Source organism: Perca fluviatilis, chromosome 24 (genome assembly GCF_010015445.1).
Source record: "Perca fluviatilis chromosome 24, GENO_Pfluv_1.0, whole genome shotgun sequence".
In the NCBI taxonomy this organism is placed as follows: Eukaryota; Metazoa; Chordata; class Actinopteri; order Perciformes; family Percidae; genus Perca; species Perca fluviatilis.
Genome location: NC_053135.1, coordinates 1,273,489 through 1,298,488, shown reverse-complemented (window position 1 = coordinate 1,298,488; position 25,000 = coordinate 1,273,489). Strand labels below are relative to the sequence as shown.

Here is a 25,000-nt window from a genome sequence, read left to right as displayed (position 1 = left end):
CCTCCCTCCCTTCTTTGTTTCCTATCTTTCTTTCCTCCCTCTTTCCCCCCCCCCTCTAGCCCTCTGACTATAGCGGGTTTTTCGGCTCCGGCTCCAGAACTTCCTCCAGGGCGAGTTCTGCTCGTGCGAGCCCAGTGGTGAGCTCTCATTTCTGGCTGTCAGTCGGACCGTCTCCCCCCTCTCTCCTCTGGTTCTCCCTCTCTCTCACTCTCTCTCTCACTCTCTCTCTCTTTCTCCCATCTCCTTCTCTCTCTCTCCCTCTCCCTCTCCCTCTCTCTCTCCATCCCTCTCCCTCTCTCTCTCCTTCTCTCTCTCTCCCTCTCCCTCTCCCTCTCTCTCTCCATCTCTCTCTCTCTCTCTCCCTCTCCCTCTCTCTCTCTCACAGTCTCCCTCTCTCTCTCTCCATCTCTCTCTGCTTCTCTTCTCTCTGTCTCTCTCTCTATCTCCCTCTCTCTCCTCTTTCTCTCTCTCTCTGCTGCTTCTCTTCTCTTCTCTCTCTCTATCTTCCTCTCTCCCTCTCTGTCTCTCTTTCTCTCCTCCCTCTACCTCTCTCTCCTCTGCTTCTCTTCTCTCCTGTCTCTATCTCTTTTATCTCTTTTCTACCAACACACAGTTAATGATCAATAAGTCCAGCATGAGAGCACTGATGTTAATATAATATAACATAATGAATAAAGTGTGTGTTGATGTGTTCAGGTGGAGGAGAGACCGGAGAGAGACTTCGCTGATAAAGTAACTTCTTCTCTTTTTAATTCTGAAAGAGTTTGTTCTCCACTTCTGCCACAGTATATATATATATAGGTTTAAGTTTGTAATGATGAAGACGTGTTCTCCTCTTCCTCAGGGCTCGAGGACGGCATCGACGCTCTCCGCGGCCACGCTGGCGTCTCTGGGCGGCGCCTCGTCTCGCAGAGGAAGCTGCGACACGTCTTTCTCCGTGGAGACGGAGGCGTCCATCAGAGACATGAAGGTACACTGACTTTAACTTAATCCTCCTGTTTCCTTTTCTAAACGTTTCTATATCACAAATTTGGGTTTTCTTTCAAACTAATAGTCCAAATAAACTAACTAAGTAACGTGGACTGTTCACTACAACGGTCTTAACAAGTTAAATACATTATCAGTTCACTGTTTTGGGTGTTTTAGTCAATTTTATAGCTTTTGAAGAAAAAACTATTGATAAAAGAACGTTGGAAAAAATGACAAACATGTCAGAAAAATGACAAGTGTAAAGATAAAAGCTTTACAAATATAGGAAAAACTTCAAAAGGCTCAGAGAAAGTCGACAAATGTTGAAAAAAGTGACAAAAATGTCAAAAATTGTCAAAGTGAAAGTGACAAAGGTAACAAAAGTGACAAAAATGTAAAAAAAAAAATTGACAAAAATGTAAAACAAAAGCTTTATAAATTTGGGAAAAACTTCAAAAGGCTGCGAAAAAGTCGACAAATGTTGAAAAAAGTGACCGCAAAGTCAAAGAAAGTGACAAAAACAGTCAAAAATGTTAAATGACCAAAATGTTAAAAAAATAGCTTTATAAATTTGGGAAAAACGCACATATGACTTCAAAGGCTGCTTGAAAAAGTCGACAAACGTTGGAAAAACTGTGTGTGTGTGTGTGTGTATGTGTCTCTGTGTGTGTGTCTGTATCTGTGTGTGTGTGTTGTTGTTTGTGTGTGTGTGTGTTTGTGTGTTTGTGTGTGTGTGTGTCTCTTTTGTGTGTGTCTGTATCTGTGTGTGTGTGTCTTTGTGTGTGTGTGTCTCTGTGTGTGTCTGTGTGTGTGTGTCTGTCTGCCTGTCTGTGTGGTGTGTGTGTGTGTGTCTGTATCTGTGTGTGTTTGTGTATCTGTGTGTGTGTGTGTGTGTGTGTGTGTGTGTGTGTGTGTTATCTGTGTGTGTGTGTGTGTGTTTCTGTATCTTTGTATCTGTGTGTGTGTGTGTGTGTGCGTTGTTGTATTGTGTGTGTGTGTGTGTGTGTGTGTGTGTGTGTGTGTTTTTGTGTGTGTGTGTGTGTGTCTGTCTGTATCTTTGTATCTGTGTGTGTGTGTGTGTGTGTGTGCTGTCTGTATCTTTGTATCTGTGTGTGTGTGTGTGTGTCTTTGTGTGTGTGTGTGTGTGTGTGTGTGTGTGTGTGTGTTGTGTGTGTCCAGGACTCTCTGGCTGAGTCGGAGGAGAAGTACCGTAAAGCGATGGTTTCTATCGCTCAGCTGCACAACGAGAAGTCGGCTCTGATGTACCAGGTGGAGACTCTGAAGGAGGAGCTGGGAGACACCGAGGAGCTGCTGTGGGAGGCCCGCAGACACTGTGACGACCGCACCAAGGTAAGGACACAGAGCCTCTAAGGTAAGGACACAGAGCCTCTAAGGTAAGGACACAGAGCCTCTAAGGTAAGGACACAGAGCCACCAAGGTAAGGACACAGAGCCACCAAGGTAAGGACACAGAGCCACCAAGGTAAGGACACAGAGCCTCTAAGGTAAGGACACAGAGCCACGTAAGGACACAGAGCCTCTAAGGTAAGGACACAGAGCCACCAAGGTAAGGACACAGAGCCACCAAGGTAAGGACACAGAGCCTCTAAGGTAAGGACACAGAGCCACTAAGGTAAGGACACAGAGCCTCAAACGTCAGAGGGAAATAGCACGTTATATTCTGCCTGTACGGTCCAGAAAACAGCAGCATGGGACGAGATCTGGTCCCATGGAGCAGCAAAGGAGACTTCAGCTGATCGATAGCAGAGGAGGAAAGCTGCCTGTTAACAAGAGTTAGAGTACCGCGTCTCTCTCTCTCTCTTTCTCCCTATCTCTCTCCCTCCCCCTCACTCTCCCCTATCTCTCTCTCTCCTTATCTCCCTCTCTCCTTCTCTCTCTTTCTCCCTATCTCTCTCTCCCCCTATCTCTCTCTCCCTTTCTCTCCCTCCCTCTCTTTCTCTCTCCCTCCCTCCCTCTCTTTCTCTCTCCCTCCCTCCCTCTCCCTCCCTTATTAGTTTAGAGATCTCGTTGGTTATTAAGATGTGTATTAGTTTAGAGATCTCGTTGGTTATTAAGATGTGTATTAGTGTAGAGATCTCGTTGGTTATTAAGATGTGTATTAGTGTAGAGATCTCGTTGGTTATTAAGATGTGTATTAGTTTAGAGATCTCGTTGGTTATTAAGATGTGTATTAGTGTAGAGATCTCGTTGGTTATTAAGATGTGTATTAGTTTAGAGATCTCGTTGGTTATTAAGATGTGTATTAGTTTAGAGATCTCGTTGGTTATTAAGATGTGTATTAGTGTAGAGATCTCGTTGGTTATTAAGATGTGTATTAGTGTAGAGATCTCGTTGGTTATTAAGATGTGTATTAGTGTAGGGATCTCGTTGGTTATTAAGATGTGTATTAGTTTAGAGATGTTATTAAGATGTGTATTAGTTTAGAGATGTTATTAAGATGTGTATTAGTTTAGAGATGTTATTAAGATGTGTATTAGTTTAGGGATCTCGTTGGTTATTAAGATGTGTATTAGTGTAGAGATCTCGTTGGTTATTAAGATGTGTATTAGTTTAAAGATCCGTTGGTTATTAAGATGTGTATTAGTTTAGAGATCTCGTTGGTTATTAAGATGTGTATTAGTTTAGAGATCTCGTTGGTTATTAAGATGTGTATTAGTTTAGAGATCTCGTTGGTTATTAAGATGTGTATTAGTGTAGAGATCTCGTTGGTTATTAAGATGTGTATTAGTGTAGAGATCTCGTTGGTTATTAAGATGTGTATTAGTGTAGGATCCGTTGGTTATTAAGATGTATTAGTTTAGAGATGTTATTAAGATGTTATTAGTTTAGAATGTTTAAGTTTATTAGTGTAGAGATCTCGTTGGTTATTAAGATGTGTATTAGTTTAAAGATCTCGTTGGTTATTAAGATGTGTATTAGTTTAGAATCTGGGTTATTAGATTATTATTTAGAGATCTCGTTGGTTATTAAGATGTGTATTAGTGTAGAGATCTCGTTGGTTATTAAGATGTGTATTAGTTTAGAGATCTCGTTGGTTATTAAGATGTGTATTAGTTTAAAGATGTTATTAAGATGTGTATTAGTTTAGAGATCTCGTTGGTTATTAAGATGTGTATTAGTGTAGAGATCTCGTTGGTTATTAAGATGTGTATTAGTGTAGAGATCTCGTTGGTTATTAAGATGTGTATTAGTTTAGAGATCTCGTTGGTTATTAAGATGTGTATTAGTGTAGAGATCTCGTTGGTTATTAAGATGTGTATTAGTTTAGAGATCTCGTTGGTTATTAAGATGTGTATTAGTTTAGAGATCTCTTTATTAAGATGTGTATTAGTGTAGATCTCGTTTTATTAGTGTTATTGTGTAGAATCTCGTTGGTTATTAAGATGTTATTAGTGTAGGGATCTCGTTGGTTATTAAGATGTGTATTATTTAGAGATGTTATTAAGATGTGTATTAGTTTAGAATCTCGTTTTATTAAGATGTGTATTTGTAGAGATCGTTGGTTATTAAGATGTGTATTAGTTTAGAGATCTCGTTGGTTATTAAGATGTGTATTAGTTTAGAGATCTCGTTGGTTATTAAGATGTGTATTAGTTTAGAGATCTCGTTGGTTATTAAGATGTGTATTAGTGTAGGGATCTCGTTGGTTATTAAGATGTGTATTAGTTTAGAGATGTTATTAAGATGTGTATTAGTTTAGAGATGTTATTAAGATGTGTATTAGTGTAGAGATCTCGTTGGTTATTAAGATGTGTATTAGTTTAGAGATCTCGTTGGTTATTAAGATGTGTATTAGTGTAGAGATCTCGTGGTTATTAAGATGTGTATTAGTGTAGAATCTCGTGGTTATTAAGATGTGTATTAGTGTAGGGATCTCGTTGGTTATTAAGATGTGTATTAGTTTAGAGATGTTATTAAGTGTGTATTAGTTTGGATGTTATTAATGTGTATTAGTGTAGAATTCGTTTTATTAAGATGTTATTAGTGTAGAATCTCGTTGGTTATTAAGATGTTATTGTTTAGAATCTCGTTGGTTATTAAGATGTGTATTAGTGTAGAGATCTCGTTGGTTATTAAGATGTGTATTAGTTTAGAGATGTTATTAAGATGTGTATTAGTTTAAAGATGTTATTAAGATGTGTATTAGTTTAGAGATCTCGTTGGTTATTAAGATGTGTATTAGTGTAGAGATCTCGTTGGTTATTAAGATGTGTATTAGTGTAGGGATCTCGTTGGTTATTAAGATGTGTATTAGTTTAGAGATGTTATTAAGATGTGTATTAGTTTAAAGATGTTATTAAGATGTGTATTAGTGTAGAATTGTTATTAAGATGTATGTGTAGATTGTATTATGTGTTGTTTTTTGTTATTAAGATGTTATTGTTTAGAATTTGTTATTAAGATGTATTAGTGTAGAGATGTATTAATTGTATTGTGTAGAGATCTCGTTGTTATTAAATGTGTATTAGTTTAGAGATCTCGTTGGTTATTAAGATTTGTATTAGTTTAGAATCTTGTTATTAAGATGTTATTAGTGTAGATCTCTTTTTAAGATGTGTATTAGTGTAGATCTCGTTGGTTATTAATGTTATTAGTTTAATCTCTTTAGATGTTATTTATCGTTGGTTATTAAGATGTGTATTAGTGTAGAATCTCGTTTTATTAAGATGTGTATTAGTGTAGATCGTTGGTTTTAAGATGTGTATTAGTGTAGAATTCTTATTAAGATGTGTATTAGTTAAATGTTATTAAGATGTGTATTAGTTAGAATCTCGTTGGTTATTAAGATGTGTATTAGTTTAGTTGTTATTAAGATGTGTATTAGTGTAGAATTCGTTGGTTATTAGGATGTGTATTAGTTTAGAGATCTGTTGGTTATTAAGATGTGTATTAGTGTAGAATCTCGTTGGTTATTAAGATGTGTATTAGTGTAGAGATCTCGTTGTTTTAAGATGTGTATTAGTGTAGAATCTCGTTGGTTATTAAGATGTGTATTAGTTTAGAGATTCGTTGTTATTAAGATGTGTATTAGTGTAGAATCTCGTTGGTTATTAAGATGTGTATTAGTTTAGAGAGCGTTGGTTATTAAATGTTATTGTTTAGAATTTTATTAATTGTATTTTATTTATTATTAAGTGTTCGTTGTTATTAGATTTATGTTTATTTTCGTTGGTATTAAGATGTTATTATTTAAAGATGTTATTAAGATGTGTATTAGTTTAGAGATCTTTTATTAATGTGTATTGTTAGGATCTCTTGGTTATTAAGATGTGTATTAGTGTAGAGATCTCGTTGGTTATTAAGATGTGTATTAGTTTAGAGATCTCGTTGGTTATTAAGATGTGTATTAGTTTAGAGATCTCGTTGGTTATTAAGATGTGTATTAGTTTAGAGATCTCGTTGGTTATTAAGCCTTGTTTTGCTCTTTCAGGAGTGCGAGCGTGAGCGCCAGGCTCACCGTGTCCTGCAGTTCCAGTTTAAAGAGATGGAGGAAACTCTGAGACAGGCTGAAGCTGTGCTCACGGTCAGTCTCACGTCAACCAAACACCATGACATGTAGTCAGTCTAAAGATGTAGTTCTATAAAAGTATGTTGTAGTTTTACTGTAATATTGTCACTTTATAGGACTTAAAGTTAGTCAGTTATAACTTAACTTATTCTGGAAAATGTACAAAAGTATTTAGTCTTAAAATCTCTGTAGAGCAGTCTTTCTCAAATGGGGTACGTGTCCCTCTAGGGGTACTTAGGAGGACTGCAGGGGGTACATGTCCCTCTAGGGGTACTGAGGAGGGCTACAGGGGGTACGTGTCCCTCTAGGGGTACTTAGGAGGGCTACAGGGGGTACGTGTCCCTCTAGGGGTACTTAGGAGGACTGCAGGGGGTACGTGTCCCTCTAGGGGTACTGAGGAGGGCTACAGGGGTACATGTCCCTCTAGGGGTACTTAGGAGGGCTACAGGGGGTACATGTCCCTCTAGGGGTACTGAGGAGGGCTACAGGGGGTACGTGTCCCTCTAGGGGTACTTAGGAGGACTGCAGGGGTTACGTGTCCCTCTAGGGGTACTTAGGAGGGCTGCAGGGGTACATGTCCCTCTAGGGGTACTTAGGAGGGCTGCAGGGGGTACGTGTCCCTCTAGGGGTACTTAGGAGGGCTGCAGGGGGTACGTGTCCCTCTCCAGTCTAGGTACAGATGTCGGAGAATAAACTAAAGTGTAGTTACATCTTCAGTTCAGCCAATCGTCTCTGAGTTCAGTCTGATCTTCTTACTAACTCTGACTGATCTCCATCTTCCTCCTCCTCCTCCTCCTCCTCCTCGTCAGGAGGTGTCTGAGCTGCGGATGAAGAGCAGCAGTTATTGTCAGGAGGTTTCTGACCTGCAGGAAGTCCTGCAGTGGAAAGAGAAGAAGATGGCGGTACGACCACAGATTTAAATGTAAACTCTTCCCATCGAGCGCTGAACTGAACCGGCCACTTCCTGTTTGGTGCTCCGCTAACTAGAATGGGGATTAAATGATTTGGGGGCTTTTACACCAACGAGGTAGTCTCCGTCGGCATCAAACTAAACACACACAAACACACACACAGACACACACACACACAGAGAGACACACACACACAGACACGGACAGACACACACATAGACACACACAGACAGAGACACACACACACACAGAGAGACACACACACACAGACGCATACGCACACACAGATGTGCACACACACACAGACACGGACAGACACACACATAGACACACAGACAGAGACACACACACACACAGATACGCATGCGCGCACACACAGACGCATGCACGCACGCACACACACACACACACACACACAGACAGAGACACAGACGCGCACACACATGCATACGCACACACACAGACGCACACACACAAGCAGACACACACACACACACACACACACAGACACACACAGACAGAGACACAGACACCCACAGACAGAGAGAGACACACAGACGCGCTACAGACACACATGCACATACACACACACACACACACAGTGCGCGCGCACACACACAGACGCACACACACAGGCAGACACACACATACAGAGACACACACACATAGACACACACAGACAGAGACACACACTCACACACACACACACACACACAGACGCGCGCACACATGCATACGCACACACAGACGTGCACACACACACAAAGACAGACACACACATAGACACACACAGACAGAGACACACACACACACACACACAGTCCGATTCGTTTCAAGTTTGAAAGCATGTTTTGGATGGGTGGGACTTTCGGAGCAAATACAGGAAGCTCTGTCAGGATACCAGAATCAGATTTATTGGCCAAGTATACTCACACACACCAGGAGTTAGATTTGGGTAGGTGTTAACTCTCTATACAGTCAACAAATAGACATGTAGTAGTAAACATTCAGTAGACAGATAGTAATATAGACAACAATATACATATAGGCACATAACATAATATACAAATATATAAATAAGACATAATATCAAGACAAGTACACTTGGAGTGGGATGTAAAGTGGATAATGTAATAGTGTAAAATAGTGTGCAAGATGCACATTGGAATGATGAATTATAAAAGTTTAACTACCTGGAAGTGTTCAGCGCCGACAAAACCTAGCGAAACGTGTATTTAAACCGAAACGTGGTGCGTTTAATCTCCCCATATCACCACACATTTACAGAAGGTCGCTGCTGATTGGCTAACCCTCTCTGACACACCCACCAAAACGAGAGATAACCTTTAAAGCTCATTGCACGTTCCTTCCTGTTTAACTTTCTGTTTAACTTTCTGTCTTAACATGAACTAATACTTCTGTTTCCTGTTTTACTTCTTCACCTTTACTACTTCCACGTTTCCCCTCTTCCTCACCTTCTTTCTCGCTCTCTTTCTTGCCCGCTTTCTCGCCCTCTCGCTCTTTCTTTCCCACTTTCTCGCTCTTTCTCGCCCACTTTCTCGCTCTTTCTTGCCCTCTTTCTTGCCCACTTTCTCACTTTTTCTCGCACTCTTTCTCGCCCTCTTTCTCACCCACTTTCTCACCGCTACCTTTTTCTCAGCCCTTTCGCTTTCTAACCTCTCTTTTCAACCATACTTCTCTCGCCCTCTTTCTCACCCACTTTCACGCCCTCTTTCCCCTCTTTCTCGCCCACTTTCTCGCCCTCTTTCTCGCCCTCTTTCTCACCCTCTTTTTCACCCTCTTTCTTGCCCTCTTTCTCACCCACTTTCTCACCACTACTCTCTCACCCACTTCCTTGCCCACTTTCACGCCCACTTTCCGCCCTCTTTCTCCACCCACCCCTCTCTTCACACCACTTTCTCGCCCACTTTCTCGCCCTCTTTCTCGCCCTCTTGCTCCACTTTCTCGCCCACTTTCTCACCCACTTTCTCGCCCTTTCTCACCCACTTTCTCACCCACTTTCTCGCCCACTTTCTTGCCCACTTTCTCGCCCACTTTCTCATCCTCTTTCTCACCCACTTTCCCCTCTTCGGCCCTCTTTCTTTCACCCTCCTCTTTCACCACCCTCTTTCTCGCCTTACTTTCCAGCCCTATTCTCCCCTCTTCCTCTCCCACCTTTCCCTCGCCTCTCAGGCGTTGGAGAGGCAGAGAGAAATCTCCGAAATCGTTCGGCTCGAACGCGACCGGCTCAGAGACGAAGTGGCCCGACTGCGAGACTTACTGAAGGTATACTCGGAGGAGGAGGAGACGCCCGGCTGGGATGTGTGACATCACACAGAGAAAGTCCTCTCATTGGTTAGTGACGGACGGGTTGAATGACGTGATGATATCCTCCCTAACAGGAACACGGCGTCGTCGTGGTCGTCGCTACGCCTGAGGTCTCCACCAATGGGGAGACGGGGCAGGGCGAGGCAGAGGATGATGTCAGTGCAGAAACAGCCTCCCGATTGGCTCAGGAAATGTCTCCTGCTGGCAGAGAGAGCATGATGGGTAAGAAGAAGAGTGTGTGTGTGTGTGTGTGTGTGTGTGTTCTTGCATAATCTGACAGTTTTAATAAATTGATGAAGGTAATTTTGTCACATTTTGGAATTAAACTCATGATCTCCATGTCTGAATGGTTAACAAACGCATGCCACTTACCCAATCCTTGTTTAATTTTCTGATGAGAACATGTGGAGACTTCTATAAACTAAGGGTCTTGTTACGGTCGGATGTTTTAACCCTCTGAGGACCAAAGACGCTCCGCTACAACGTTTCATTTTAGACATTTATTTATTATTTGAATAATTTTTAACCCTAAAGACTTTGGTAAACTCATTTAAAGCACCGAAACAATTCGTACAACACATATACACACACAGACACACACACGTACACACACATACTCTCATACACACAGAGACAAACACAGACACACACACACACACACACACACAGACTGACACACACATCATAAGTTAAGTTTTGTTTTCAAAAACAGATTTGAGGAATTTCAAAAAGCCAACATCAACGTTTCAGCTTTAGCGTCTCTTCACGCGTTGCTTAGCAACAGATTTGGGCGTCACTAAACGGAAAGCTGAGTTTGTTCTGAACATTTTGACATGAAACACACGGGGGGTCAGTTTTATACAAATATCCTAAAAAGATCAATTTAAAAAGATGTGTGAATATTAGACCTCAGTGGGTTAAAATGTAGCATCTACCTGCCAACACATCAGCATCGTCCTGAGGACTGAAACAAGAACTCTCCTTTAATTCTTCTGTGATCAAGACGTTGATTCTTCTGTCGTCGGTTCGGGCTAATTCCCAACATCTCTACCGTTAACTTCTCCGTTTGGTCGTCCAATCTTTTCTTCATGATCTTTCAGGGAAAGTTCGGAGGCGACAGCCAGCAGAGGGCAGCGAACTCCCGCAGGACGACATGAAGTACAACCGCTGTTCCCAGTCTCGTAACGCAATATCCACCGGAGACCGAACCGAAACGGAAGCTTTAAAACAAGTGAAGTGTTTTGATGAGCAGGCCAGAGACCGAACGGAAAAAGACAACACAGGTAGAAACGAGAACGCACGGAAACTACCAAGAAACAAAGGCAGTGAAAAGGATCCAACAAAGAAGTTCCACATCAGACGCAAAGGAAAAACTTTGTTTACTAAACAACCAATGGAAACTGAGCTAGGAGTGTGTGAGCCGAAGTCTTCGGTCGCCCAATTTATTGTTGTGACTCAGGACAATTCCTCTGAACTCCCAGAATGTTCCTCTGAACTCCTGGAATGTTCCTCTGAACTTCCAGAATGTTCCTCTGAACTCCCGGAATGTTCCTCTGAACTCCCGGAATGTTCCTCTGAACTCCTGGAATGTTCCTCTGAACTCCCGGAATGTTCCTCCGAACTCCCGGAATGTTCCTCTGAACTCCCGGAATGTTCCTCCGAACTCCCGGAATGTTCCTCCGAACTCCCGGAATGTTCCCTCGAACTCCCAGAATGTTCCTCTGAACATCGGGAATGTTCATCTGAAATTCGGAATGTTCCTCCGAAGTCCTGGAATGTTCCTCCGAACTCCTGGAATGTTGCTCTGAACTCCCGGAATGTTTCTATGAACTTCCGGAATGTTCTTCTGAACTTCTGGAATGTTCCTCTGATCGTCCCAAATGTAACTACCAGACGGAAACCTCAAAGTCGTCAATTAAATTGGTCCCCGTTGAGCTGTGGAAGGACTGGAGTGGTCTGAAGAAGAAGATCGGAAGCATGCTGAAAGGGTTCGTTGATAAACAGCGTTGTGCAGATAAAATCTCAAGAACATTCCCGGACGTCCCAGAATCTCTCAATCGATGGATTTCAGATTTCGTAGACTTGGCTGCGGAGGTTGAAGTGCCAATGGAGGACTTAACAGCAGGAAGTAAAAGAACAGAAGATCCTGAAAGCGTCGTGGAGCAGAGCGCTGCTGGACATTCGACGATGGTTAAAGACCGTTCGGTCTCAGAAATGTTGGACGAAGCATCTCTGGAACCTCGAGCAAGTGCTGACCAAGACGCAGGAACAGGAAGTACCTCAGGAGGCACGTCTAGAGTGTATAATTTCACGGTGAAAGTCACGGAATCTTCTCCAGAAGAAACGCCCGGGGCGAACTCGGTTGACGTAGAAGACGAAAAGCAAAGTCGGAGCGATCCAAAGGTGACGAGCTGGTCCGAGGAAATGGTCTTTGTCGAATTCTACTTTGGCGAACCCGCGAGACCCAAACGTGTTGCTGTCGAAGAAGTTGTCGAGACGCAACTCGGTATGCGTCGAAATTCAACGGTCAGAAGGCTTTTAGAAATGACTGCAGATGAAATCAAGGCGATGGTCGTTCCAGAGCTGCTGTTGAGGAGCCTACAGGAAGGGATAGCTGTCGAGGATCGGCGCGTCGTCGAGGCGAGAGGATCGACTGCTGAGGATCGGGAGGAGCTGTCGATCGGAGACGTGGACAGCTGCGAGGAGGCCGCGCCGATGCAACAACCGGCGCTCGAGGCTGTCGTTGGAGGTGTTTCAGTGGCGAGCAGTGGGAAAAACCTGAGCAAAAGGAGAGGATTCGGTTTGCGCAGCAGGAAATACGAACGCAAAACTGACTGCAAGATTTCATAGATTAACAAAAAAAACTGGAATCTGAAAAAGAGCTGCGAAGATTATAGATCGATCGGTTAGTGGTCAGCTACTAAATAGAGTTTGAGTCAGTTTCTAAGAATTAAAGTCTCTGATTCCAGCTCGTTTTAAATGTGAACATGTTCTAGTTTCTTCTCTCCTCTGTTACAGGAAACTAAATACTTTTTAAGTTGTCGACAAAACATTTGGCAGTAAAAATAATAGTTGTAGCGCTAATCTGCAAGATTTCATATATTAACAAAAAACTGGAATCTGAAAAAGAGCTGCGAAGATTATAGATCGATCGGTTAGTCGTCAACTACTAAATAGAGTTTGAGTCAGTTTCTAAGAATTAAAGTCTCTGATTCCAGCTCGTTTTAAATGTGAACTTGTTCTAGTTTCTTCTCTCCTCTGTTACAGGTAGAGCTGGGCAATTGGTTTCCCTAAAAAAATCTGCGATTTCTTTTTATAAAAAACTCGATATTCGATTCGATTTCCCCCCCTCCCCCCTTCCATTTAAAACAAAATAACTGCGAACTGTAAATATATTTTAAAAATATATATTTATTGTATTTAATTAAAGTGCATCAACATAAACAAAATTGCAAAGGCAAACCCTTTCTCTAAGTGAAAAGTCCCTGTGCAGTGTGCAACAAAGATTGTTAAACATCCAAATTATTTATACTGTATTTGGATAAAAAAAAAATCTAAAAAATCGATTTTTTTTTGAAAATATGAATCGATTTGACCTACCAACTCGATTTTTAAATCAAATTGATTTTTTTCCCAGCCCTAGTTACAGGAAACTAAATACTTTTAAGTTGGCGACAAAACAACATTTGTCAATGACAATAGTAGTTGTAGCGCTAATCTGATGTTTGCAGCCTGATTGGCTTCACAAGAAAAGTTAGATTTGGACATATAACCTTTTTCTATTTTCATGTTATGTTTTTTCTGTCTGTGTGACATCTTCAGTGTCGGCTACAGGCGATGAATAAGTTTGTATTTTCTAGTTTCTTCACTCCTCTGTGACAGCGAACTAAATACTTTTTAGTTTTCTATACAGTATTTAGTATTATATACAGTTTTACAGGGCGAAAATCCTGGTTAGCTGATTGGATAAACCATCTGTCTATCACCACCCTATAGTTGGTGATAGACAGGCCAAATCAACCAATCGGATCAAAGTCTTGCCAAAACCAAAGTCAGGAGAAGAGCAGAAACATCTTGTCCTCCGAGATCTTGTCCTCCTTTCAATGAAGGAATACTTTCTAATTCAGATAAAACTTGCTGCGATAGCTACGCTCATCTCCTCCGTGGAAGCATTTTAACCGTGTTTACTCCAGCTGATAGCTAACGCTAGGCTAACGTTAGCTGCTGCCAAGTGAAGTGTTAACTAGCGTCGCGTGCAGCGATGCTCCTGTTGCCTCTAACGTCAGTTAGACATTTCAGTGGCACCGAAATGAGGCACCGAAATCCTCGTTGCTATTCGGTCCGGTAGATAATGGTCTTCACTGAGCCAACAAATCCAATTCTGGTTCCCGTAGGTTGTCTTGCAGCCATGTTGATTTAATTTCCTGTATAGTTTATATTATTTTATTTACATTTTGTATCATCAGTTATGTGTCCCAATTCTTTGAGATTTTCTTGCCAGTGATATCACAACACTGTTCAGGGGGTAAGAAACTGTATTTATTACCTCATTTATGATTTTATTTTGTATTTTCTTTGATTAATAATTTCTTTTTGTGATTCCCTGTTTATGTATGTGATTAATGGGGAAACAATTGCGTGTTTACAACTCAATCCATAATTATTCGGGGGGGAAATAATTGGGAGAAAATGTTTGTTAGTGTCAATAATTCCTTGTATATTATATTTACTCTGAATGTAATATGTGTGTGTAATCAACCATCTAAAACTGTCCAATGTGAAGCTTTAATAAGTTGTCTTTATTGTTGTATTAAAGAGAGAAAATCATGCACTTATTTTGAACTCTGAATACTTTCCCGTTAGTTTCTGATGTTCATCTTGTGCTCCAGATAATTTAAAGTTCTCTCCCCTGTTGTGTTTCAGAGCTCCGGCTGAAGAAACTATTCGAGGAAAGAGACAGTTTACAGGACCAGGTGACGTTTGCTTTTGTTCTACACACTCAGGATTCAATTTAAATTAGGGCTGTCGATCAATTAAATAGTTAAGTCGCGATAAATCGCAAATGTTTTTTTATCTGTTCTAAATGTACTTTTAAAAGTAGGGCTGGGTACCGAATTCAATACTTTTTAGGCACCGATCGAATTGCCTCTAAAGTATCAGGTATCGAAAAAAAAGCCTCGTCATTCAACACCCAAATTTCAAATTACTAAGGAGTAAATCTCATCGGCGTCAGGGAACCAATCAGCACGCAGCATGCTTCTACCAAGGTCTAATCAAGTCTGTGATTGGCTGTCTAACGTTACACATTGTAGAGACACGCAAGAAAAACTAGTAGTATTAGCTACTGGAATACTTGTTTCTTTAGCTATACCCAGACTTGTTAAAAAGGAATGTTTTTGGGCGCCTGGGTAGCTCACCTGGTTCCCCCTCTCTCTCTCCCCTTTCATGTCTTCAGCTGTCCTGTATGAATGGATGCCTTATTAAAAAGTAGGGATGCACTGAATCCAGTTCGGTTTGGTGGGAAAAAATTCTAAGGTTCGGCAGAAACCAGAACCCCCGTCAAAAAGCCCAAATATTCAACCCAATCAGAAGCCCAGTCCTGGATTTGGTGCATCCCTAATAAAAAGGAATGTTTTTTAAGTATTTTATGCTCAAGTGGTAGTTAAAGCGTAACTCTCGCCAAAATGCAACCTAGGGTGTTTTTGTGAATGTACCCGAGTCAAACTTTAGTTTAAAAGCATATTTAGGACAGAAGCGCCACTTTTAAGATTCACCATCTTTTCGTTTTTGGGTCAAATGGCCTTTTGAATGGGAGTGGTAGGGGGCACTGCTATGCTAGCCTCAAAATAGCTATTTTTAACATTAAACTTTGCTCCAAGTATCACCAGGGGCTCTACACCTTAACGAAAGCGTTGACAACATTGGTTGTGTACCCAGAGTTTACTAAAAAGGTTTTGAACAACTCACCGTAGCTCTGGTTGTTTCCGGATGCTACCACCTCGGCAGCCGAAACGAGTCGATATCAAAACAAGTAGCCTCAGATTTAGCATATCCTGTGTGCACTAGTATAGTTAAGGTGTAGAGCTCCTGGTTATAGTATATATCTATTGGTCACCGGTGTAGTTAAGGTGTAGAGCTCCTGGTTATAGTATATATCTTGGTCACCGGTGTAGTTAAGGTGTAGAGCTCCTGGTTATAGTATATCTATTGGTCACCGGTGTAGTTAAGGTGTAGAGCTCCTGGTGATAGTATATCTATTGGTCACTGGTGTAGTTAAGGTGTAGAGCTCCTGGTGATAGTATATATCTTGGTCACCGGTATAGTTAAGGTGTAGAGCTCCTGGTGATAGTATATATCTATTGGTCACTGGTGTAGTTAAGGTGTAGAGCTCCTGGTTATAGTATATATCTTGGTCACCGGTGTAGTTAAGGTGTAGAGCCCTGGTTATAGTATATATCTTGGTCACTGGTGTAGTTAAGGTGTAGAGCTCCTGGTGATAGTATATATCTTGGTCACAGGTGTAGTTAAGGTGTAGAGACCCTGGTTATAGTATATATCTTGGTCACAGGTGTAGTTAAGGTGTAGAGACCCTGGTTATAGTATATCTATTGGTCACTGGTGTAGTTAAGGTGTAGAGCTCCTGGTGATAGTATATATCTATTGGTCACAGGTGTAGTTAAGGTGTAGAGCTCCTGGTTATAGTATATATCTTGGTCACCGGTATAGTTAAGGTGTAGAGCTCCTGGTTATAGTATATATCTTGGTCACTGGTGTAGTTAAGGTGTAGAGACCCTGGTTATAGTATATATCTTGGTCACCGGTATAGTTAAGGTGTAGAGCTCCTGGTTATAGTATATATCTTGGTCACTGGTGTAGTTAAGGTGTAGAGCTCCTGGTGATAGTATATATCTTGGTCACAGGTGTAGTTAAGGTGTAGAGACCCTGGTTATAGTATATATCTTGGTCACCGGTGTAGTTAAGGTGTAGAGCGCCTGGTTATAGTATATATCTTGGTCACTGGTGTAGTTAAGGTGTAGAGCTCCTGGTTATAGTATATATCTTGGTCACAGGTGTAGTTAAGGTGTAGAGACCCTGGTTATAGTATATATCTTGGTCACCGGTATAGTTAAGGTGTAGAGCTCCTGGTTATAGTATATATCTTGGTCACCGGTATAGTTAAGGTGTAGAGCTCCTGGTTATAGTATATATCTTGGTCACTGGTGTAGTTAAGGTGTAGAGCTCCTGGTGATAGTATATATCTTGGTCACAGGTGTAGTTAAGGTGTAGAGACCCTGGTTTTAGTAGTATATATCTTGGTCACTGGTGTAGTTAAGGTGTAGAGCTCCTGGTGATAGTATATTCATTGGTCACTGGTGTAGTTAAGGTGTAGAGCTCCTGGTTATAGTATATATCTTGGTCACCGGTGTAGTTAAGGTGTAGAGCTCCTGGTTATAGTATATATCTTGGTCACTGGTGTAGTTAAGGTGTAGAGCTCCTGGTTATAGTATATATCTTGGTCACTGGTGTAGTTAAGGTGTAGAGCGCCCTGGTTATAGTATATATCTTGGTCACTGGTGTAGTTAAGGTGTAGAGCTCCTGGTTATAGTATATATCTTGGTCACGGTATAGTTAAGGTGTAGAGCTCCTGGTTATAGTATATATCTATTGGTCACAGGTGTAGTTAAGGTGTAGAGCTCCTGGTGATAGTATATCTATTGGTCACAGGTGTAGTTAAGGTGTAGAGCTCCCGGGTTATAGTATATATCTTGGTCACGGTATAGTTAAGGTGTAGAGCTCCTGGTGATAGTATATATCTTGGTCACTGGTGTAGTTAAGGTGTAGAGCTCCTGGTGATAGTATATATCTTGGTCACCGGTGTAGTTAAGGTGTAGAGACCCTGGTTATAGTATATATCTTGGTCACCGGTGTAGTTAAGGTGTAGAGCTCCTGGTTATAGTATATATCTTGGTCACTGGTGTAGTTAAGGTGTAGAGCTCCTGGTTATAGTATATATCTTGGTCACTGGTGTAGTTAAGGTGTAGAGCTCCTGGTTATAGTATATATCTTGGTCACTGGTGTAGTTAAGGTGTAGAGACCCTGGTGATAGTATATCTATTGGTCACAGGTGTAGTTAAGGTGTAGAGCTCCTGGTTATAGTATATATCTTGGTCACTGGTGTAGTTAAGGTGTAGAGCTCCTGGTTATAGTATATATCTTGGTCACTGGTGTAGTTAAGGTGTAGAGACCCTGGTTATAGTATATCTATTGGTCACTGGTGTAGTTAAGGTGTAGAGCTCCTGGTTATAGTATATATCTTGGTCACTGGTGTAGTTAAGGTGTAGAGCTCCTGGTTATAGTATATATCTTGGTCACCGGTGTAGTTAAGGTGTAGAGCTCCTGGTTATAGTATATCTATTGGTCACCGGTGTAGTTAAGGTGTAGAGCTCCTGGTTATAGTATATATCTTGGTCACCGGTGTAGTTAAGGTGTAGAGCTCCTGGTTATAGTATATCTATTGGTCACAGGTGTAGTTAAGGTGTAGAGCTCCTGGTTATAGTATATATCTTGGTCACCGGTGTAGTTAAGGTGTAGAGCTCCTGGTTATAGTATATATCTTGGTCACCGGTGTAGTTAAGGTGTAGAGCTCCTGGTGATAGTATATATCTTGGTCACCGGTGTAGTTAAGGTGTAGAGCTCCTGGTTATAGTATATATCTTGGTCACCGGTGTAGTTAAGGTGTAGAGCTCCTGGTTATAGTATATATCTTGGTCACCGGTGTAGTTAAGGTGTAGAGCCCCTGGTGATACTTGGAGCAAAGTCTCATGTTGTGTCGAGCCTTCTCAGTGTTTTTAAAATAGCTATTTTGAGGCTAGCATAAAAGTGCCCCCTACCACTCCCATTCAAAAGGCCATTTGACCCAAAAACGAAAAGACGGTAAATCTTAAAAGTGGCGCTTCGTCCTAAATATGCTTTTAAACAAAAGTTTGACTTCAGGTACATTCACAAAAAGACCCTAGGTAGCATTTTGGCGAGAGTTAGGCTTTAAGACTGGACGTACTCCTATAACTTAGTTTACAAATCAACAGTACATGCAAATAATTTAAGTCTTGTGGAGCGGCCCCAAGGCCCAAATCACAGAAGTGCGTCAAAACAAGCCCATAATCTGTCAAATTATTATTATTATTATTATTAAAATCTTTTTCTTGGGGTTTCAGAGAGACCTACTACTGCTGCTTGGGTACCAATTCTTGTTCAAAGTTCAGGATAATTGGCCGCGAGACTTTAAATTACTTGTGAATGGAGCCTCTTGTAGCGTACTTAAGTTTCTCCAGCTTTAGATGAGCCATCACACTCTCTACCTAATTTAAATAGGTTGGGGGCTTGTTAGATTTCCACCTTAACAAGATTAGTTTCTAATAATGAAGGAAAGGCATCAGCCTGAGCACATGTCACTGAAGCTCCCTAGGTGCTACCCCAAATATTGCAGCTGCTGGATTTGGTTGTATGTCTTAATAGGTCTCAGAAATGTCCAGCCAATCACAGTTGGTTGTGTGTTTGTGTGCAGGTGAGGCTGTTAAAGACTCAGCTGGATCAGAGGCCGAAGAACGGGACGGACGTGGTCCAGGATCCAGAGGGGGGCGGCCAGGAGAACGGGATGGACTCTCATCTTCTAGATCTACAGAGTGAGAACCATAGAAATAAAACCGATAGATAAATGTCCTTTACGGTACTTTGCTGACGGTGGTGTTTCCTTCCTCCAGGAGACGCCAACAGACAAATCAGTGAGCTCAAGTTCAAACTGGTGAAATCTGAACAGGAAGTCACGACTCTGGAACAAAACGTAAGTGTCAGACACACACACACACACACACACACACACACACACACACACACACACACACACACAGAGAGAGAGAGACACACAGACACACACACACACACACACACACAGAGAGAGAGAGACACACAGACACACACACACACACACACACACACACAGAGAGAGAGAGAACACACAGACACACACACACACAGACACACACACACACAGACAGACACACACACACAGACACACGCACACAGACACACACACACACACACACACACACAAAGACACACGCACACAGACACACACACACACACACACACACACACACACACACACACACACACACACACACACACACAGACAGACAAAGACACACACACACACACACACACACACAGACAGACACAGACATATACACACACACACACACACACACACACACAGACATACACACACAGACATACACACACACACACACACACAGACATATTAACACACACATACACAGACACACAGACAGACAGACACAGACATACACACATATACACACACACACACACACACACACACACACAGACATATTAACACACACATACACAGACACACAGACAGACAGACACAGACATACACACATATACACACGCACACATACACAGACACACACACACACACACAGACATACACACACACACACATACACACAGAGACACACACAGACAGACACACACAGACACAGACATACACACACATACACACACACACACACACACACACACACACACACACACTCACACACACATACTGTCATTAAACTGAAAGGCGACAACAACATCTAAAAGGCGATGAGAACATGGACTAAGGGCCTTTTGATTCAGTTTACTGATGATGAAATCCTGGTTATTAATGTGAGCAGGTGATTCGTCTGGAAGGTCAGGTGACTCGATACAAGTCGGCGTCTGAAAACAGCGAGAAGATGGAAGACGAGCTGAAAGTGGAGAAGAGAAAACTTCAGAGAGAGGTGAGGCCTTTTTAACTTACTCTTTTTATTATTCCTTGGTTTATAGTTTTGTATTTATATAATTTATTTTTAAATTTTATTTAACTTCTTTTACATTTTTATTGTTTTCCTTCTTTCAAAAAAAATTTCATTCGATTTTTAACCACTTTTTTTGTCGTATTTTTTGTCGTTCTTGTCACTTGTTATAACTTTTTTGTCACTTTTTATCACTTATCTTTTTGTCGTTCTTGTCACTTGTTTATCACTTCTTTGTCTTTTTTGTCATTTTTTGTCGTTGTCACTTTGTTGTCATTTTTGTCACTTTTTATCACTTTTTTATTTTTTTGTCACTTTTTTGTCTTTTTTGTCACTTTTTATCACTTTTTGTCTTTTTGTCACTTTTTATCACTTTTATTTTTTTTCGTTTTTTTTGTCGTTCTTGTCACTTTTGTACCTTTTGGTATTATTGTTTTTGTTGTTTTTATTCACTTTTTTGTAACTTTTTGTTGTTTTTTGCCACTTTTTGTCACTTTATCACTTTTTTGTCACTTTTTGTCTTTTTGTCACTTTTTATCACTTTTATTTTTTGTGTATTTTTGTCGTTCTTGTCATTTTTGTCACCTTTTAGTAATTGTTTTGTTGTTTTTATTCACTTTTTTGTAATTTTTTTTTGTTTCTTTTGTCCACTTCTTTTTGTCACTTTATCACTTTTTTGTTATTTTTTGTAGTTTTTCTCTTTTTTTTTTGTCACTTTTTTATTTTTTTGTCACTTTTTTGTCACTTTTTGTCTCTTTTTTACTTTTTATCACTCTTTTATTTTTGTCGTATTTTTGTCGTTCTTGTCACTTTTTGTCACCTTTTAGTAATTGTTTTGTTGTTTTTATTCACTTTTTGTAATCTTTTTTGTTGTTTTGTCACTTTTTGTCACTTTTTCACTTTTTGTCACTTTTTGTCTTGTCACTTTTATCACTTTTTATTTTGTCGTATTTTTGTCGTTCTTGTCACTTTTTGTCACCTTTTAGTAATTGTTTTGTTGTTTTTATTCACTTTTTTGTAACTTTTTTGTTGTTTTTGTCACTTTTGTCACTTTATCACTTTTTGTTATTTTTTGTAGTTTTTCTCATTTTTTGTCACTTTTAATTTTTTGTCACTTTTTGTCACTTTTTGTCACTTTTTGTCTTTTTGTCACTTTTTATCACTTTTATTTTTTGTCGTTATTTTTTGTCGTTCTTGTCACTTTTTGTCACCTTTTAGTAATTGTTTTGTTGTTTTTATTCACTTTTTTGTAATTTTTTGTCGTTCTTGTCACTTTTTTGTCACTTTATCACTTTTTTATTATTTTTTTGTAGTTTTTCTCTTTTTTTTTGTCACTTTTTTTGTTGTTTCTTTGTCACTTTTCCAATCAAAAAAATTATTTAAGGTCCTGTAAACATGACTTGTACAATATAAAATATTTTTTTTGTCATTTTTGTCACTTTTTGTCGTTTTTGTCACTTTTTATCATTTTTTTCACTTTTTTGTTATTTTTTTGTCACTTTTTTCACTTTTTTTGTTGTTTTTTTTGTCACTTTTCCAATCAAATAAATAATTTATGGTCCTGTAAACATGACTTGTATAATGTTTTTTCAGGCAAGTGAATAAAATCCTTGAACTCATTGAACCCTGATTACGAGCCGTGTTAGCTTCTCTGTGGATGTTAAAGTATATTTTCCGTGTCTTCAGCTGTCGCCCTGCTCTGGACCGGATAGAAGAGCTGGAGATCAGCAACACGCACCTGTCCAAGCGTCTGGAGAAGATGAAGGCCAACCGAAACGCCCTGCTGGCCCAGCAGTGACACCACGTCTCCATCTCCGCCTCAGAGAGACAATCAGCGCTCGTTTTCCCTCTGCATGCAACGCCACCCGGGTGGAGTTAACCTGAGCGGAAAACCAACCAAAAACAGGCATCCATCGGTCAATCACGGAGACGTTTAAACTGTCTGTAATGTAGCTCTAACGATCCCGGTGCCATGAACGCACGCAGCTTACACACAGCGACTCTGCGTGGGTGGAGTTTACCACAAACGCTCGATTATTTCACTCTTTATTTATTTAGTGTCAAAAGGGTCCACTGACAGACTCAGATTATTATTCTAAGTGTCTGACAACATATATGGAAAGGATCCCTACAGAGATAGAGCTTTTAAAACCTCTTTGAGATCTTTCTGTTTAACCAGAAACGGCTCTGAAGTCGCTAGCGCTAAACTCCACCAGACTCCATGTAAATAATCAGGACTTTTAGCGTGTGTAGAGCCAGCATATCTCCACCAGACTCCATGTAAATAATCAGGACTTTTAGCGTGTGTAGAGCCAGCATATCTCCACCAGACTCCATGTAAATAATCAGGACTTTTAGCGTGTATAGAGCCAGCATATCTCCACCAGACTCCATGTAAATAATCAGGACTTTTAGCGTGTATAGAGCCAGCATATCTCCACCAGACTCCATGTAAATAATCAGGACTTTTAGCGTGTATAGAGCCAGCATATCTCCACCAGACTCCATGTAAATAATCAGGACTTTTAGCGTGTGTAGAGCCAGCATATCTCCACCAGACTCCATGTAAATAATCAGGACTTTTAGCGTGTGTAGAGCCAGCATATCTCCACCAGACTCCATGTAAATAATCAGGACTTTTAGCGTGTATAGAGCAAACATATCTCCACATGTAAATCGGTAAACTATGTGTTTATTTCAACCAAAACTAGAGTTGTGATAGTTGGAAAAGTGGAAAGACGACCCCAAAACGTCTTTTAATAGTTTTATTTAGTTTCTGTCGACTTTGAATGAAGTGTACTTTGCGATGCTAAAATTAGTGATTATTTACATGGAGTCTGGTGGGTTTAGCGAACGCAATTTGGCAGATGTTGTAATGTTTAAAAAAAAAAAAGGATCTTACTCTTTAACTAAAAGGTCTATCTCTGCAGGGATCCATCCCATAATGTTGTCAGACACTTAGAATAATAATCTGAGTCTGTCAGAAAACGAGCACTTTTGTGAAGGTAAATACGAGCTGGACTGTTGTCCTGTTAACTTACTTTGTAGCTCGTTTCTCTGCTGCGATCTCTCTTAATACCGGACCAATGTCAGAGACTGTTGTTCCCATCAGTCACTTAGACACAGAAACATAGGAAGATAGGGTCCAGGTTGAACAAAAAAGGTAGTTGCATCATCATTTTATTTCTAAAACAAGGTCGAATTTTCTGAGCAAGAGATTATTTAGCCTCTTCGTGTCGCCCCCCAGGGTGTAGTGACTATTACTATTACTCACAATCCTGATCCAACACATCCTTATTTCAGGAAAACTGGAGCAAGCAAGATCCATTTTACATGTTAAATCTTAAGAGCAATGTACTTTTGCAGATATTATTCACTTAATTTGAGCCGAATACTATTTTAGAGCTGCAGATCAGCTGGGATCGTTCTCTAGATGTTTGCTATTCTCGTCACAGTGGACGAGATATTAGGCGTGACAAATATAAACATAATATAAACGCACAAATCTGGAGCATCGTCTGAGTCAGAGATCCTAAAACTGAACTCTTTTAAAGTTAATATATATATAATAAATTAATATAACTCCGCAGCCTCCATGTCTGAGTATTTACCCTTCAGTGCATGTCGTCCCGATGTGGTAAACTCCACCCGGGTGGGTTTAGATGAGCCTCATCGTGTGTGTGTGTGGGTTAAAAGGTGGCGCTACCTCTTCTCCGACACCCTCTAAGACCCACCAGACTGGATCAGACCCGGGCCTCTAAGACCCACCAGACTGGATCAGACCCGGGCCTCTAAGACCCACCAGACTGGATCAGACCTGGACCGGCAGCAGCCCAGTTTTTAACTTTGTTTCTGTGGTTTTTGTTTCCGTCTTTCTTTCAGTTTTTTTGGTAATGTTTTGACGGGGAAAGCACTTGTTTCTGATTGATCGGAGTCAGTTTTTCGGGTCAGGTCTGGTGGGGCTGGATGGAGAGAAACTCCTACTGCACTTAGAGTCAGCACACCAACGTTTTAGTCACCATTAATCTCCTGGTTAACTCCAGTTTAATCTCACTGTCTGTGTGTGTGTGCGTGTCTGTGAGTGTCTGTGAGTGTGTGTATGTGTGTCTGTGTGAGTGTGTCTGTGTGAGTGTGTCTGTGTCTCTGTGTGTGTATGTGTCTGTGTGTGTTTGTGTGTCTGTCTCTGTGTGTATGTGTCTGTGTGAGTGTGTGTCTCTCTCTCTGTGTGTGTCTGTGTATGTGTGTGTGTCTGTGTGTGGTGAGTGTGTCTGTGTGTGTGTCTGTGTGAGTGTGTGTGTGAGTGTGTGTGTGAGTGTGTGTGTGTCTGTGTGAGTGTGTCTGTGTGTGTGTGTCTGTGTGTGTGTGTCTGTGTGAGTGTGTGTGTGTGAGTGTGTGTATCTG

General features: G+C 40.8%; 1 protein-coding gene across 12 annotated transcripts in view; it reads left to right on the top strand.

Annotated features, from left to right (window-relative positions):
* Window positions 1-22,721, top strand: part of lrrfip1b (leucine rich repeat (in FLII) interacting protein 1b) — a 36,878-nt gene extending 14,157 nt beyond the window's left edge. For 4 of the 12 annotated variants that reach the window (XM_039793615.1, XM_039793614.1, XM_039793617.1 and 1 more), the window contains 13 exons: window positions 60-137; window positions 697-732; window positions 845-970; window positions 2,149-2,319; window positions 6,421-6,513; window positions 7,308-7,400; window positions 9,603-9,695; window positions 9,812-9,959; window positions 14,661-14,710; window positions 19,303-19,420; window positions 19,499-19,578; window positions 20,480-20,584; window positions 22,286-22,721. In XM_039793615.1, the coding sequence (XP_039649549.1) occupies window positions 60-137; window positions 697-732; window positions 845-970; window positions 2,149-2,319; window positions 6,421-6,513; window positions 7,308-7,400; window positions 9,603-9,695; window positions 9,812-9,959; window positions 14,661-14,710; window positions 19,303-19,420; window positions 19,499-19,578; window positions 20,480-20,584; window positions 22,286-22,483 (1,389 nt within the window). In that variant the 3' untranslated portion in view covers window positions 22,484-22,721. Of the gene's footprint in view, window positions 1-59; window positions 138-696; window positions 733-844; window positions 971-2,148; window positions 2,320-6,420; window positions 6,514-7,307; window positions 7,401-9,602; window positions 9,696-9,811; window positions 9,960-14,660; window positions 14,711-19,302; window positions 19,421-19,498; window positions 19,579-20,479; window positions 20,590-22,285 lie in introns of all 12 variants that reach the window. The other 8 variants (XM_039793619.1, XM_039793623.1, XM_039793620.1 and 5 more) reach the window with 5 other exon arrangements.
* Window positions 22,722-25,000: the final 2,279 nt, after the last annotated feature.